The sequence below is a fragment of the Monodon monoceros genome, unplaced genomic scaffold (genome assembly GCF_005190385.1).
Source record: "Monodon monoceros isolate NGI ecotype Baffin Bay Population unplaced genomic scaffold, NGI_Narwhal_1 Super_Scaffold_22, whole genome shotgun sequence".
Lineage (NCBI taxonomy): Eukaryota > Metazoa > Chordata > Mammalia > Artiodactyla > Monodontidae > Monodon > Monodon monoceros.
In genome coordinates, this window is record NW_021703779.1 from 64,396,447 (window position 1) to 64,412,080 (window position 15,634).

Consider the following 15,634-nt stretch of genomic DNA (forward strand, 5'->3'; position numbering starts at 1 on the left):
GAATGGGAGAAAACATTTGCAAATCCTATATATGATAAGGGGTTAATATACAGAATATATAAGGAACTTCTACAATTAGCAGCAATGACAAATAAAGAATAAAAAATGGACAAAGGAATTGAATAGGCAGTTCTCTAAAGAAGATATATGAATGGCCAACAAACATATGAAAAGATGCTCAACACCACTAATCATAAGAGAAATTCAAATCAAAATCTCAATGAGGTATTATTTCAGGCTGTTGGAATGACTATCATCAGAAAGACAAGAGATAAGAAATGCTGGCAAGGGATTTCCCTGGTGGCACAGTGGTTAGGAATCTGCCTGCCAATGCAGGGGACATGGGTTCGAGCCCTTGTCTGGGAAGATCCCACATGCCACGGAGCAACTAAGCCCATGTGCCACAACTACTGAGCCTGCATGCCACAACTACTGAAGCCTGCGTGCCTAGAGCCCATGCTCTGCAACAAGAGAAGCCACCACAATGAGGAGCCCGCACACTGCAATGAAGAGTAGCCCCCGCTCGCAGCAACTAGAGAACGCCCGTGTACAGCAACAAAGACCCAAGGCAACCAAAAATAAATAAATAAATAAATTTTTTTAAAAAAAGAAATGCTGGCAAGGACACGGTAAAAAGGGAATCCTTGTGCACTGTTGCTGGGAATATAAAATGGTGAAGCTGCTATTGAAAACAGTATGGAGGTTCCTCAAAAAGTTAAAAAGAGAATTACCATATGATCCAACAATTCCACTTCTGGTATATAACCAAGAGAACTGAAAGCAGGATCTTGAAGAGATAATTGCCCACTGATGTTCATTGTAGCATTATTCACAATAGTCAGGAGGTGGAAGCAACCCAAATGTCGATTGGCAGATGAACGAATAAAGAAAATGGAATATTATGCAGCCTTAACAAAGAAGGAAATCCTTTCGTATGCTACAACATGGATGAAAATTGAGGATATTATGCTAAGCAAAATGTTACTCACAAAAGGACAAATACTGTATGGTTCCACTCATATGACGTATTTTAAATAGTCAAAATCCTATAAATGGAAAGTAGAAAGTGGTTGACAAGGGCTGGGGCGATGGGTAAAGGAGAGGGCATTAGTTTTTAATGGGTATAAAGTTTCAGTTTTTCAAGATTAAATAGTCCTAGAGATCACAACAGTCTAAATATACATAACACTGCTGAACTGTACACTTAAAATGGTTAAAATGGTAAATTTAATATTACATGCTTTTTCACCAAATAAAAACTTTTTTTTTTTTTTTTTGCGGTACACGGGCCTCTCACTGTTGCAGCCTCTCTCGTTGCAGAGCACAGGCTCCAGACGCACAGGCTCAGTGGCCATGGCTCACGGGTCCAGCCGCTTGGGCTGGTGGGATCTTCCCGGACCGGGGCACGAACCCGTGTCCCCTGCATCAGCAGGCGGACTCTCAACCACTGCGCCACCAAGGAAGCCCTAAAAACTTTTTTAAAAAGGCAGGTATAGATGTACATATATGAGATGTTTTTCTAGTTATATTGTTAAATGAAAAAACAAAGCAAGTTGCATAACACTGTATTTTAATATTTGTGTTGGGGAGAGAGGAAGAGCAAGAGTAAGAGCCAGAGTGAGAATGAGAGAGAGGATAAGAAATAAAATAACTCTGAAAGAATGAAAATTATATTTAATAATAGTTATTACCTGGAGAAGGTAACCTGGGAGCGGGGGGACCAGGGCAGGAGGAAACTTCACTACACTATATACTCTTTGCACCTTTTATATTTTATAAATACATGTGGGTGTATTTCCTGTTCAAAAAATGAATGTGAATTTAAAATTAAGACAGTTTGATATTGGTGAAAGAACAGACAAATAGATCAATGGAAGAACAGAGAGGCCAGAAATAATCCCACACAAACAGAGTCAATTGATCTGCGGCAAAGGACCAAAGGCAATTCAACGGGGAAAGGACGGTCTTCAACAAATGGTGCTAGCAAAAGACACTACTAAGATAATGAAAAGATTAGCCACAGATTGGGAGAAAAATCTTTGCAAAACATATCTGATAAAGGACTGATGTCCAAAATACACAAAGAACTCTTACAACTCAACAATAAGAAAACAAAAGCCCAGTTTTAAGATTGGGTTCTTCTTGGGCAAAAGAACCAAAGACACACCTCATCAAAGAAGATATACTGAGAGCAAATAAGCTTATGAAAAAATGCTCAACATCACATGTCACTGGGGAATTGCAAATTAAAAGAACAATGATATACCACTACACAACTATTAGAATGGCTAATCCAAAGCACTGACAACAACAAACGCCAATGAGAACGTGGAACAACAGGAACTCTCATTCATTGCTGGTAGGAATGGAAAATGGTACAGACACTTTGGAAAGTTTCTTACCAAACCTAAGGCTAAACATACTTTTACCATATGATCCCACACTTGCAGGAATGAATGCACAAACGAATTGAAAAATGACATCCACACCAAAACCTGCATACAGATGTTTATACCAACTTTATTCATAGTTTCCAAAACCTGGAAGCAACCAAGATGTCCTTCAGTAGGTGAATGGATAAATAAACTGTGGTGCAGCCAGACAGTGGTATGTTATTCAGTCCTAAAAGAAATTAGATATCAAGCCATGAAAATACATGGAGGAAACTTAAATGCCTATTACTAAGGGAAAGAAGCCAATCTAAAAAGCTATATACTGTATGATTCCAACTATCTGATATTCTGAAAAAGGCAAATCTATGGAGACAATAAAAAGAGCAGTGGTTGTCAGGGGTTGTTGGGGGAAAGATCGATGAAGAAGAGCACAGAGGATTTTTACAGCAGTGAAACTATTTTGTATGGTACTGTAATAGTAGATACTTGTCATTATACATTTGTCCAAACCCACAGAATGTACAACACCAAGAGTGAACCCTAATGTAACCTATGGATTCTGGGTGATAATGATGTATCAATGTAGGTTCATCAATTGTCACAAATATACCACACTAATTTAAGTAATTAATAACAGGGGAGGGACTTCCCTGGTGATCCAGTGGTTAAGAATCCGCCTTCCAATGCAGGGGACGTGGGTTCGATCCCTGGTCAGGGAACTAAGATCCCACATACCACGGGGCAACTAAGCCTGCACGCCACAACTACTGAGTTCACGCGTCGCAACAAGAGAGCCCAAGTGCTGCAACAAAAAGATCCTGCGTGCCACAGCTAAGACCTGACACAGGGGCTTCGCTGATGGTGCAGTGGTTAAGAGTCCACCTGCCAATGCAGGGGACACGGGTTCCAGCCCTGGTCCGGGAAGATCCCACATGATGTGGAGCAACTAAGCCCCTGCTCCACAACTACTGAGCCTGCGCTCTAGAGCCCATGTGCCCAGAGCCCGTGCTCCACAACAAGAGAAGCCACTGAAATGAGAAGCCCACACACCACAACAAAGAGTAGCCCCCACTCGCTGAAACTAGAGAAAGCCCGCGTGCGGCAACGAAGAACCAATGCAGCCAATAAATAAATAAAATAATAGAGAAAACTGGAGGGGTGGTTAGGCGGCATATGAGAAAGATCTGTACTCCCTGCTCAATTTTCCTGTAAAACTAAAACTTCTCGAAAAATAAAGTCCATTTAAAATGAATATAATTAAAAATCATAAAATAATTCACTTTTCCTCATAGGTCTGTTTAGGTTTTTTAACATAAAAGATATATTAAAATGACCTCTCCATTCACTTTATGAAAATTATGGGGGAGAACAGAATATTTAAAAGTAAACCAGGTACAAACTTCCAGTTATAAAATAAATAAGTCATGGGGATATAATGTACACCATGGTGACTATAGTTGATAATACTGCATTGCATATTTGAAACTTGCTAAGAATAAATCTTAAAAGTTCTCATCACATGAAAAGAAGTGGTAACTACATATGTTGATGAAGGTTAACTAGACTTATTGTGGTGATCATTTTGCAACATCCACAAATATTTAATCATTATATTGTACACCTGAAACTAATATAATATCATATGTCAATTATACCTCAATTTTAAAAAGTACACCAAACGAGATTAATCTTATAGCTCCAAATGAAATAATGTTTCCTTCTCATAAACCAGTGGGAGTTTAATAAATTATGCAATATTTTTGAAGAGTCTAAACCTAAGGCAACCTAATAATTTGTTGCTATTTTCAAAAAGCCAATATTTCATTTGTTGATTTTCTCTGTTGTTTTTCTATTCTCTATTTTGTGTACCTCCATTCTAATCTAATCTTTAGTATTTCCTTCCGTCTGCTAGCTTTGGGTGTAATTTCTTCTACATATCTTCTATATCTAGTTTCTTCTATACCTATAGTTTCTTCTTTCCTAGTTAAGCTGTAATGTTAGGTTATTGATTCGAGATTTTTTTCTTTTTAATGTAGACAGTTACAGGTATAATTTTCCCTGAGCAATGCTTTCACTACATTCTGTGTTTTTGTATGATATATTCTTGTTTTCACTCATCTCAAAATATTTTCTAATTTCCTTTGTGGTTTCTTCTTTGACCTATTGATTGTTTAAGATTATACTGTTTAATTTCCACATATTTATGAATTTTCCAAATTTTCTTGTTATTGATTTCTGGTTGTGTTCCACTGTAATCATGGAAGATATTTAGTATGATTTTAGTCTTTTAAAATTTACTGATTCTTGTTTGTGGCCTAATATATAGTCTAACCTGGAGAATGTTCCATGTGCATATGATAAAAGTGTGAATTCTGCCTTTGTTAGGTGAAGTGTTCTGTGTAAGTCTGTCAGTCTAGTTGGTTTATAGTGTTGTCCAAGGACTCTGTTTCCTTAATGATCTCCTTTCTGCTTGTTCTACTCATTATTAAAAGTGGAGTACTGAAGTCTCCAACTATTATTGTAGAATTGTTTACTATTTCTCCCATCAAGTCTATCAATATTTTCTTCACATATTTTGGGGCAATATTGTTAGGTGTATATGTTTATAATTATCATATTCTCTTGATGGATTGACCCTTTTATCAATATATAATGTCTTTATTGTCTTTTGTAACAATTTTTGACTTAAAGTCTATTTTTTCTGATATTAGTATAGCTACCCCAGCTCTCTTTGGTTACTATTTACATGGAATATCTTTTTCCATCCTTTCATTTTTTATCTATTTGTGTCTACATCTAAAGTGAGTCTCTTCTCACAGATATAGAGAACAAACAAGTGGTTACCAGTGGGGAGAAAGAAGAGGGGAGGGACAATACAGGGTTAGGGGATTAAGAGGTACAAACTGTTAGGTATAAAATAAGCTACAGGGGACTTCCCTGGTGGCATAGTGGTTAAGAATCCGCCTGCCAATGCAGGAGACATGGGTCTGGGAAGATCCCACATGCCACGGAGCAACTAAGCCCATGTGCCACAACTACTGAGCCTGCGCTCTAGAGCCCACAAGCCACACCTACTGAGCCCACACACCAAAACTACTGAAGTCTGCATGCCTAGAGCCTGTGCTCCACAACAAGAGAAGCCACTGCAATGAGAAGCTTGCACACTGCAACGAAGAGGAGCCCCCGCTCGCCGCAACTAGAGAAAGCCTGCGTGCAGCAACAGAGACCCAATGCAGCCAAAACTAAATAATAAAATTAAATAAATAATAATAAATAAATAAATAAAATAAGCTACAAAGATATATCGTACAACACGGGGAATATAGCAAACATTTTACAAGAGCTATAAATGGAGTATAACCTTTGAAAATTGTGAATCACTATATTGTACACCTGTAACTTATATAATATTGTACAGCAACTATACTTCAATAAAGAAAATAGAAAAAAATGAAAGTGAGTCTCTTGTAGACAGCCTATAGTTGGATGGTGGGGTTTTTTAAAAATCCATTTTGCCGTTCTCTATCTTCTTATTGGAGAATTTAACCCATTTACATTTAAGTAATTAGTGATAAGGAAGGACTTACTTTTGCTATTTTGCTATTTGATTTCTATGTCATATATACTCTGTTCTTTGGTTCCTCCATTACTGCTTACTTTTGTGTTTAATTGATTTTTTGGAGTGTATTCCTTTCTGTTAGTCTTATTGAGCATCTCTTCAAAGTGAAAAATCATTTTTGTCTTGGTACTTTCAAAATTCTTTGTCTGTCTGTCTTGGTGTGGATCTCCGTGTTTATTTTGCTTAGAGTTCGATGAGCTTCTTGATGTGTAGACTCATGTCTTCCATCAAATTTGGGAAGGTTTCAGCCATTATTTCCTCATTTTTTATTTCTGTCTTTTCTCTCTCTACTCTTCTGCTGGGACTCTCTTTATTTGTATATTGGTGTGTTTGATGCTGTCCCGCAGGTCTCTTAGGTTCTGTTAATTTTCTTCATTCTTTTTTTTTCCTGCTTCTCCAATTGGATAATTGTAATCAACTCATCTTCATGCTCACTATTTATTTCTTCTGTCTGCTCAAATATGTTTTTGAAGCCCTCTAGTAAACTTTTTTCACTAATGTATCTTTCAGATCAAGAATTTCTATTTTTTTATATCTCTTTTTTCTCCCCATGAGTAATGTGTTTTACTTTTATCCAGCTTTATTGAGATATAATTGACAGATAACATTGTGTAAGTTTAAGGTGCACAACATGATGATTTCATACACATATATATTGTGAAATGTTTACCACAATAGGGTTACTTAACACATCCTTTACTTCACATGATTACCATTCTGTTGTTATTCTCTTTCTTTATTGATATCCTCTGTTTGGTGACACATAGTTTACCTGGTTTCCTTTATTTTTGGGGTATGATTTCCTTTAGCTCTCTGAACATATTTTAAATAGCTGATTTAAAATCTTTTTCTAGTAAGTCCAATGTCTGGGCTTCCTGAGGTATAGTTTCTGTTAATTTCTATGTTTCCACTGTGAATGAGCTATATTTTCTTATTCCTTCATGTGCTGCATCATTTTTTGTTGAAAACTGGACATTTTGAATATTATAATGTGGTAACTCTGGAAATCATATTCTCCTCCTTTCCCATTAGTTGTTGTTTCTGCATGTTGTAGGTTATAGTTTTTGCTTAGTGAACTTCCTAAACTATTTGTGTAAAGACTGTATTCTTTGTCATATGTCAACACTGAAGTCTCTGTTTCACTAGCTTAGTGGTCATCTAGTGATATGAGAGTGATTTCCTTAAACACCTGGAGGCAAAAAAACAAAACAAAAACCCTCTTTCAATCTTTGCAGATTGGCCCTGTCTTGGTACAGTCCTTCAACACTTAGCCAGTCTGTTTACAACTCTGCCTTAGTTTTCACTTCCTGCTTGCACTGAGCATAAAGATTAGTCAGAGGTAAAAGCTTAGAGAACTATTAAGTCTATTCTGAGCATGCATCCTGTTAAGTCTATTCTGAGCATGCATCCTGTTTCCCATAGTAAGTCTCTTCTCAGCTTTTGCTCCTAGACTTTTGACACATCTATTGATTGCCACAACAGCAATGTTTTGCCTCAGGCAGCAGTGGCTTGTTCATTTGTCTTTTAACATTTTTGAGGATAGCTGCTTTTTGGTCCTGAATGATTTCTGAGCTGGGCAAACTGAGGTAAGTCTCTTGTGTCATTTCTTAGGGAACCCACAGACAGGTCAAAACAGACAAACACAATTTCTTGGAAACAAGGTCTGCTCTGCTCTCTTTGGGACCAGCTACCCAAACTGGAAACACAGAATGCCATCTTCAAAACTCTGCCACACCAACATGGGGAGACAGGGCGAGGCTAAAACACCACAAAGTTCTCCTACCATGCTTAAGTTTCCTTTTTCTAAAGGAAACTTTTTCTGATTTAGCATTCACTTTGTTGTTTCAAACCTTTGCCTATTTTCCAGAGTTACAACAGAGTTGATTCTGGCAGTCTTTACATCTTTTTCAGTGTTTCTGCGGAGGGATGGGCCCTCTGAACTGTTTACTCTGTCATTTTTCTATCTTAGCTATTTTTTTGTTTGTTTTGTTTTTTGATTGTTATGCAACATTTTATTTTTAATTAATTTTTATTATAGTTGATTTACAATGTTGTGTTAGTTTCTGCTGTACAGCAAAGTGAATCAGTTATACATATATCCACTCTTTTTTAGATTCTGTTCCCATATAGGTCATTACAGAGTATTGAGTAGAGTTCCCTGTGCTATACAGTAGGTTCTTATTAGTGATCTATTTTATATATAGTAGTGTGCATATGTCAATCCCAATCTCCCAATTTATCCCTCCCCTCCCCCCTTTCCCCTTGGTAACTGTAAGTTTGTCTTCTACATCTGTGATTCTATTTCTGATTTGTAAATAGGTTCATTTGTACCTTTTATTTGCTTCCACATATAAGTGATATCATGTGATATTTGTCTTTCTCTGACTTACTTCACTCAGTATGACAGTCTCTAGGTCCATCCATGTCACTGCAAATGCCATTATTTTGTCCTTTTTATGGCTGAGTAATATTTATCTTAGCTATTTTTGGCCCTTCACATTTCCATATAAACTTCAACCTTCACACACACACAAAAATATGCTATAATTTTTATTGGAGTTGATATGAAAATTGAGAGCTTTACAACATTAAATTGTATTTTTTGAGAAAGTTTAGCATATTTCATTTTTGATGTTACTTAGTGTTATAATTGTAGGAAGTAACTTGTAAAGGGTTATTATTGTTCAAGGTTCATACACATTTCAACTGAAAGAATTCTTTTATTTCCTTAAAAGTTTAAAAAAATTTTAAAGAATTTTTATTGGAGTATAGCTGAACATTGAATTTTAAAATCTGTGAACAGGGGCTTCCCTGGGCGCAGTGGTTGAGAGTCCGCCTGCCGATGCAGGGGACACGGGTTCGTGCCCTGGTCTGGGAAGATCCCACATGCCGCAGAGCAGCTGGGCCTGTGAGCCATGGCCACTGAGCCTGCGCGTCCGGAGCCTGTGCTCTGCAACGGGAGAGACCACAACAGTGAGAGGCCCGTGTGACACACACACACACACACACACACACACACACACACAAAAACTATGAACAGGGTATATCCCTTATTTGTGTTCTTTATTTATTTATTTTAGCCATGCCACGTGGCATGTGGGATCTGGGTTCCCTGACCAGGGATCAAACCTGTGCCCCGTGCAGTGGAAGTGCAGAGTCTTAACCACTGGACTGCCAGGGAAGTTCCTATTTGTGTTCTTTAATTTCTCTCAACAATGTTTTGTAGTTTCCAGTCAATATGTCTTGAACATCTTTTATTACATTTATTCCTGATACTATCTTAATTTGAATTAACATTTGATAGAACTAGCTAGTCACTATCAGGGAATTCCATCTTACTTTCTTCTGCTAAGCTGTTGGAACTTGAATCTGTCAATAATATGTATGATACTAGAGCAAAATGGTTGTACTAATATTTTAGTATTTTGTATATTATCAAAACATTGGTATTTTATTAAAATCTGAGATAAAATTGTCATAGTCATCTACATGTCCTCAAATGTTGTTACACCTGCAAAAGGACCAGGACCTAGGATTAAGGATCCCTTGTATGTCTGGCTTTCCAAATAGAATGAATAAGGAAGAAAACCTTGATTAAAAGAGGTGATGAGGGGTCAGACTTGTGAGAATGAATTTGACCTTTGAGGGAAAGAAAGAGAGGTAAGAGGAGGAAATCTCACCATGGAGGAAGAGAAGCATTTGGGTTTCAGGGGTCCTGGAAACCTGCCTCCATCTTTTTTCTTTTTTACCTCAAATTTCACTACTATCTTCTCTTTTGCTTTCTTTCTTTTTTTTTTTTTTTAAGTTTTTGGCTGCGTTGGGTCTTCATTGCTGCACATGGGCTTTCTCTAGTTGCGGCCAGCGGGGGCTACTCTTTGTTGCGGTGTATGGGCTCGTCATTGCAGTGTCTTCTCTTTTGCGGAGCACAGGCCCTAGGCGCACGGGCTTCAGCAGTTGCAGCAAGCAGGCTCAGTAGTTCTGGTGTGTGAGCTCTTGCAGGTTCAGTAGTTGTGGTGCACAGGCTTAGCTGCTCCGCAGCATGTGAGACCTTCCCGGGCCAGGGATTGAACCCGTGACCCCTGCATTGGCAGGCGAATTCTTAACCACTGTGCAACCAGGAAGTCCCTATCTTCTCTTTCTGTTTCCATAAAGTTTCTCTACCTCAATTCTAAGAAGACTATGGAAGACCTTTGGAATTAGACGAAGGCCCAAATTGGTTCTATGGGATATACAAATGACTAAGAAATAAGAGAAAAGATGTTCAGAGTTACTAATAACTTGAGAATTGGTCATTAAAATGAGATCCCTCAGAAGACTTTGTAAAACAGGCAGAGGGATAAGAATGGTAAGAATATTTTTAAAGTAGTGCATTTTTGTTCATTTAGAAATTGTCACATACCATGTAACCCTTCGGGTATGATTTGGGATGTAAATGACTCTGACTTGAGATTTTCTTAAAAGTACTAAAATGATACTATACTGATAAGAGTAATTTGGCATTTCAGTACTTTAAAAATGTATCTTGTGAACTAATCAATCATCCTTTAAAATTTCATTTCCCTTCACAGAAACCTCTCCTTTCCCCTCCCACCCAACCTCAAGAGAGTGATCAAACCCTCCTCTGTATCCATGATATAAAACATATTTTCTCACTAGGATTGCATTTGTTTACATGTTTGTTTCCACCACAAGACTGCAACTTGAGAGTAAAGACTTTTCTTTATTCAATCAGTGAAAATTTACTGAGTGTGTACTATGCATGCATTTTAGAAAAGGAGTATACAGAGATGAGTAAGACAATGTCTCTGTTCCCAAGGAATTTACAGTTTATGGGAGGGACAGGGCAATTACAAGATAGGATAACAGAGATGCACCGAAGAAGAGAGGAAGGGTATAAAACCCAAACTGGGAGGTCAGGAAAGCTTCCAGGAAACTATAATATTCAAGCTGTGTTTGGAGGGAGAGAAAATATTGCATTTATTTTATTTGATGATCATAAAAAGAACTTCAGACCCAAAGTTCTCTAGGTACAACTGCTAGCCACAGAGCCACAGCCAGGCATTATAAACTGGAAGGTTCAGACCAAATGCATCATTTCTGAGTCTGGGTATTTGGTGGAGCCAAATCTTAGTTTGTTTTTCTTTTTTTCAGCTGGAAGTCATTATTTATAAAGCACTCATAGGAATATACTCATCACTGATTCTGAAGGCAGGGTTTATCTGCATGTTCTTTTTTTTTTTTTTTTTTTTTATCTGCATGTTCTTAAATTGTCACCCAAAGAGCCTGAAGACCATACTCCAACATTCCCACCATGAGTCATACTCTATTCAGCTGTAATCATTTTCAGGACAATGATCAAATACAAAGTGGTGTCAGTAAGGATATGCTAATATGGGGTTGGTGCCAAGGCAATAGTATTTGTCTTAATTTTGAGTTGTGGTAAAATATACATAAAATATACTTTCTTTACCATTTTTAAACATATAGTTCAGTACTGTTAAGTTCATTCACACTGTTGTGCAACCAACCTCCAGAATTATTTTCATCTTGCAAAACTGAAACTCTAATTATAAGCAACAACTCCCCATTCCCCTTTCCCTAGGTCCCTGCAATCTAGATATCAGGAAGCAATCAAGACAGACTAACTATGGTTTCCATTTCTCCAGGGAGTAATTTGTATCCTGAAGTGAAACCTAATCCATAGGAAATTTGCAGCTAAATAGGAAACCTGTAGGAATTTCCTTGGAATAACCTTCAGTAAATTGCTTCACCTCTCTAGGGCAGGTTTTCTTTAGCAGTCAAAACGAAGGGAGTGATTAAATGGTATCTAAGGTCCCTTTGGTTTTGACTTTCTATGATATTAGCATACTATTACAGTTATTCATCTCATCCTTGCTCAAAATTGGGCAGAACCCACTTAAATCAAGATCTGATATTAACATAATTGTTTCAAGTGTATTCTTTCTAAAAAAATATTTCAATGCATATTATTAAACAATTTTCAGCTATAATGGCTTCCACAAGCATTTCATAGCTTCTTCCGAAATCTGACTACAAAACACCCTGCATTTCAATTGATCTAATTCAACACCAAAGCTGAATATCATAAATGATATCCATTCAAAATTGAAATACATCTTTAATATTTTACATCATAGAACAGTAGTGCTGAAAGGAACACTGAGGTGGTTTAATCCAATGCACTCACATTAGAATAAAGAAACAGGTCCAGAGGGGTTCACTGATTTGCCTATGGTCACATAGCTAAACAGAAACAAAGTAAGGACTAAAAGCTGTTTAAAAGCCAGATTTCTTTACTTCCTGTCCAGTGTTTCTACTCCATATTTGCAAATTTACTGCTGCCCAGTCTTATATAACTTGATAATCTGTCTGGGTAACTGTTTCAAATTAATTAGTGCCAAAAGGGAATTACCTAGTCACAGCATTCACTGACTAGGGCAAAATGTAATGAACCATTAAAAACAGTCATTCATTTACTTATCTTGGTTGTTTTGACTAATCTAATGGGTGACAGCATTAATGAAGGATAATGTATGGAATCCTGGAAGAATGTATCTCAGTCCAGAATACCTAAGTAAATTGGCCTATCAAATTCACTGTCATTAGGACAATAAGAAATTTAACTATAATTTCAAAATGGTATGTCCTAATATTACAATTCTAGTTTAGTGTTTTAAATTCACCTCTCCTTAGTTGTTAACCAGAAACTCAGAATTTAGATTGTAAAAGTTTATTGATATGATCAAAAAGCAAACAGCCAGACATTTGGTTATCTTTGTCACTACAATGTGTCATTTTAAATAGTATTTTTAAATGCATAACAAATAATATTTAAACAATTGCTAGAAAAGTTAATTAAGAGTCTACTTAAGGCACTTCAGATGAAAGCTAATTTCAACATTTCCACAAAAGTAACACTATTCTAAGTGTAGTAAATCTGCTTTCTACAGATTGTAGCCAGAATGCAACTTCTCTCCTTAAAGAAGAAGAATGTGCTCTTAAGAGACAAAACAAATACAAAAAAACTGTCATTCTTTCAATGTTCATTGCAAATTATCTGGAGCTATACATTTTACATGGCAGTAATATTCCCCCGGTTAGTATGTACAAATCAGGGTATATTCATACAAGTCTCATAAGAATCACAGCATAAATTTACTTGGCCTGAGACAAGTACAAGAACAGCAGATAAGGAATCCAGAATCATACAATTTACAGTGGAGTAACAAAAACAGGCTCCACTAGAGAGTAAATATCCCCTCACCCACCAAATCTACTAACAAAAACAAAAACAAAACCCCCACATATAACATTTCTTCTTAGGCAATTATATCCATCTCTTTCTTCAAACCTCTATTATATAAGACTTCCAGACCACGTGGGAGAGTTATTAGATGGTAAATAGTAGCAGGCAGTCACAGTATTATTTTAATGTAATAATACTTCTAAGATTTATTAAACATTTTTTTCATTATCAGAATTCTCATATTTCCATTAACAGTGGCATTTCTGGATACTCTTTATAACTATGGGGGAGGTTATAGCTAGATCTAATGATAACCATCAACTTCCACTCTTCACAGAAATTTGGTTAGCACATACGGTTATTTTCACTGACAGAAAAAAAGATAAAATTCAAAACTTCTTCAAATGATTACTTTGTTCTCCACTTAAAGTGAGAAAATGAAGGCTAAAAAAATAGCAAAAACCAGAACAGTTTTCAAGAAACATTTACTTTCTATTCACAGGCAACAGCTTAATATTTCATGATTTTATTTTCCCAATCTAGGGGAGTCCTTTTCCTAAACACAAGGGTTAATGAAATATGTTGCAACTGTAATACAGATATCAACTTAACCAGATGAACCTAGCTTTTTCTCTTAGGTACAAATGAAATAAGTGATGAGCTCTAATTTGCAGAAACGTTTTAGACCATTTAAAATTTACACTGATTTTAGCACTAAGCTACATTTTTATTAGAAAGGCGCCCACCTTAAATAAAACAAAACTAGGGAGACAGAATGAGCCTGAAATCTTTCCAAATACAGGTAGTTAATACCACACTCATGCAGAAATCATAATCCTGCATTTAGAGATATTTCTTAATGTCTACAGCTACCAAGAAGCATAGTTTGCACTGCATTTCTGGAGGAAAGATGGAGGAGGACTGGCTAGTCTTTTTTTCTGAAGTCTAGACATGTACTCTGAAGAATGGTGTTCCATTTTCAGAAGACACATAGCACATATGATTTCTCTGCCCAAAAGGAAAGATGTGCAAAGTATACACATCCATGCAAAGATGGAAAAGTTAAGAATGGATTCTTGATGTTGTTATCAGAACTGCCCGCCACACCTTTGGATAAGATAATAAAAAATCAGATGGTCAAAAGTTAACTAAAGCAGTTTTGAACCTTGTTGTAACTAAAATGAAGTAGTAGCTTTAAAATTTTTTAAAAATATTTAATTCCACTAAATTAAATATTCCACAAAGTTTACTGGGAAGGGAAGGTTAAGAGGAGAATCATATCCAAATACTTCATGATTTTGATGGAAAATTGCTTCTTAAGGCACTATACATCTTCTTTGGTTAAATGATTAACTATTTTAATCACTTGAAAAAAAGAGGTAATACAAAATACACAAATTGCATTCTTCTTTTCACACACACGTTTTTCATTTTTCAATTTCCATTACTCCAGTGCCTACATATCTCTGGAATCCTTTTTAACTCATCAGAAAGCTGAAACAAAAATATATACCAATCTATTAGTCTCTGAAAGAAAAGTAGTCTTTACTTCTAATAAATATCTTGATGTTTTTCAGATCAAAGAACGTTTGGGTACATGTATAATAAACTTTGAGTATCAATCACAAAAAGTGAGAAACACTGAGATATTGAGGTAGTCTTAGGAGAAAAGGAAATAGAAATAACTTCGAATTAAAATATCTCCTGGAGACACCAATTAATAACTGAATCAACCACGCTGATCAAATATGTAACAGAAGTCCCAGCTTCTGGGGAGCAGAAGATTACCCTTGTATCTCAGCTAGTATTCTATAGGGGATAAATTATTTTAAAATGTACATACACAGAAGAATAAAAGTATAAAGCTAGAGGATTATAAGTCAAGGATCAAAGTTCTAGTAGGTTTTGGTCTTAAAATTAAGTAAGTCTGCAGAAAATGCAAAAGAAGATTAAGTTGTTCACTAATCAAAATGCATTTAGGAATGTGACAATATAATGAACTGATCAGGGAGTGTTTCAAAATTACCTACTAAAAACTTGTGTTAAAAATACGAAGAATGAATGTGTCTCAAAAATATCACTTGATATACTTTACCTTTAGTGTTCATAGTCGTTTATACAACAGGACAATGTTGTATTAAAAGAATAGGAATTATAGTAAATGGCACTCAGATTATAAAACTAACTTACAACATTCCCCATTGTGTACTGGTACATTTATTTTGGCTAGTAACAGAATAAAACCAAGAACTTATAACCAGGAGAATAATGTCTTCCCTGAGCCTTAGAGATCTCTATGAACATTATAAGCCAATTAGACCTTCTTAAACACTCTTTCTTATTATACACTCTACA

The 15,634-nt window shown here is 36.2% G+C and overlaps 1 protein-coding gene across 1 annotated transcript in view; it reads right to left on the reverse strand.

The window, feature by feature from the left end:
• Positions 1-13,646: 13,646 nt before the first annotated feature.
• Positions 13,647-15,634, reverse strand: part of MAGT1 (magnesium transporter 1) — a 46,966-nt gene continuing 44,978 nt past the window's right edge. The window contains exon 10 of the mRNA XM_029241204.1: positions 13,647-14,773. Coding sequence (XP_029097037.1) covers positions 14,758-14,773 — 16 coding nt within the window. The 3' untranslated portion in view covers positions 13,647-14,757. The remainder of the gene's footprint in view (positions 14,774-15,634) is intronic.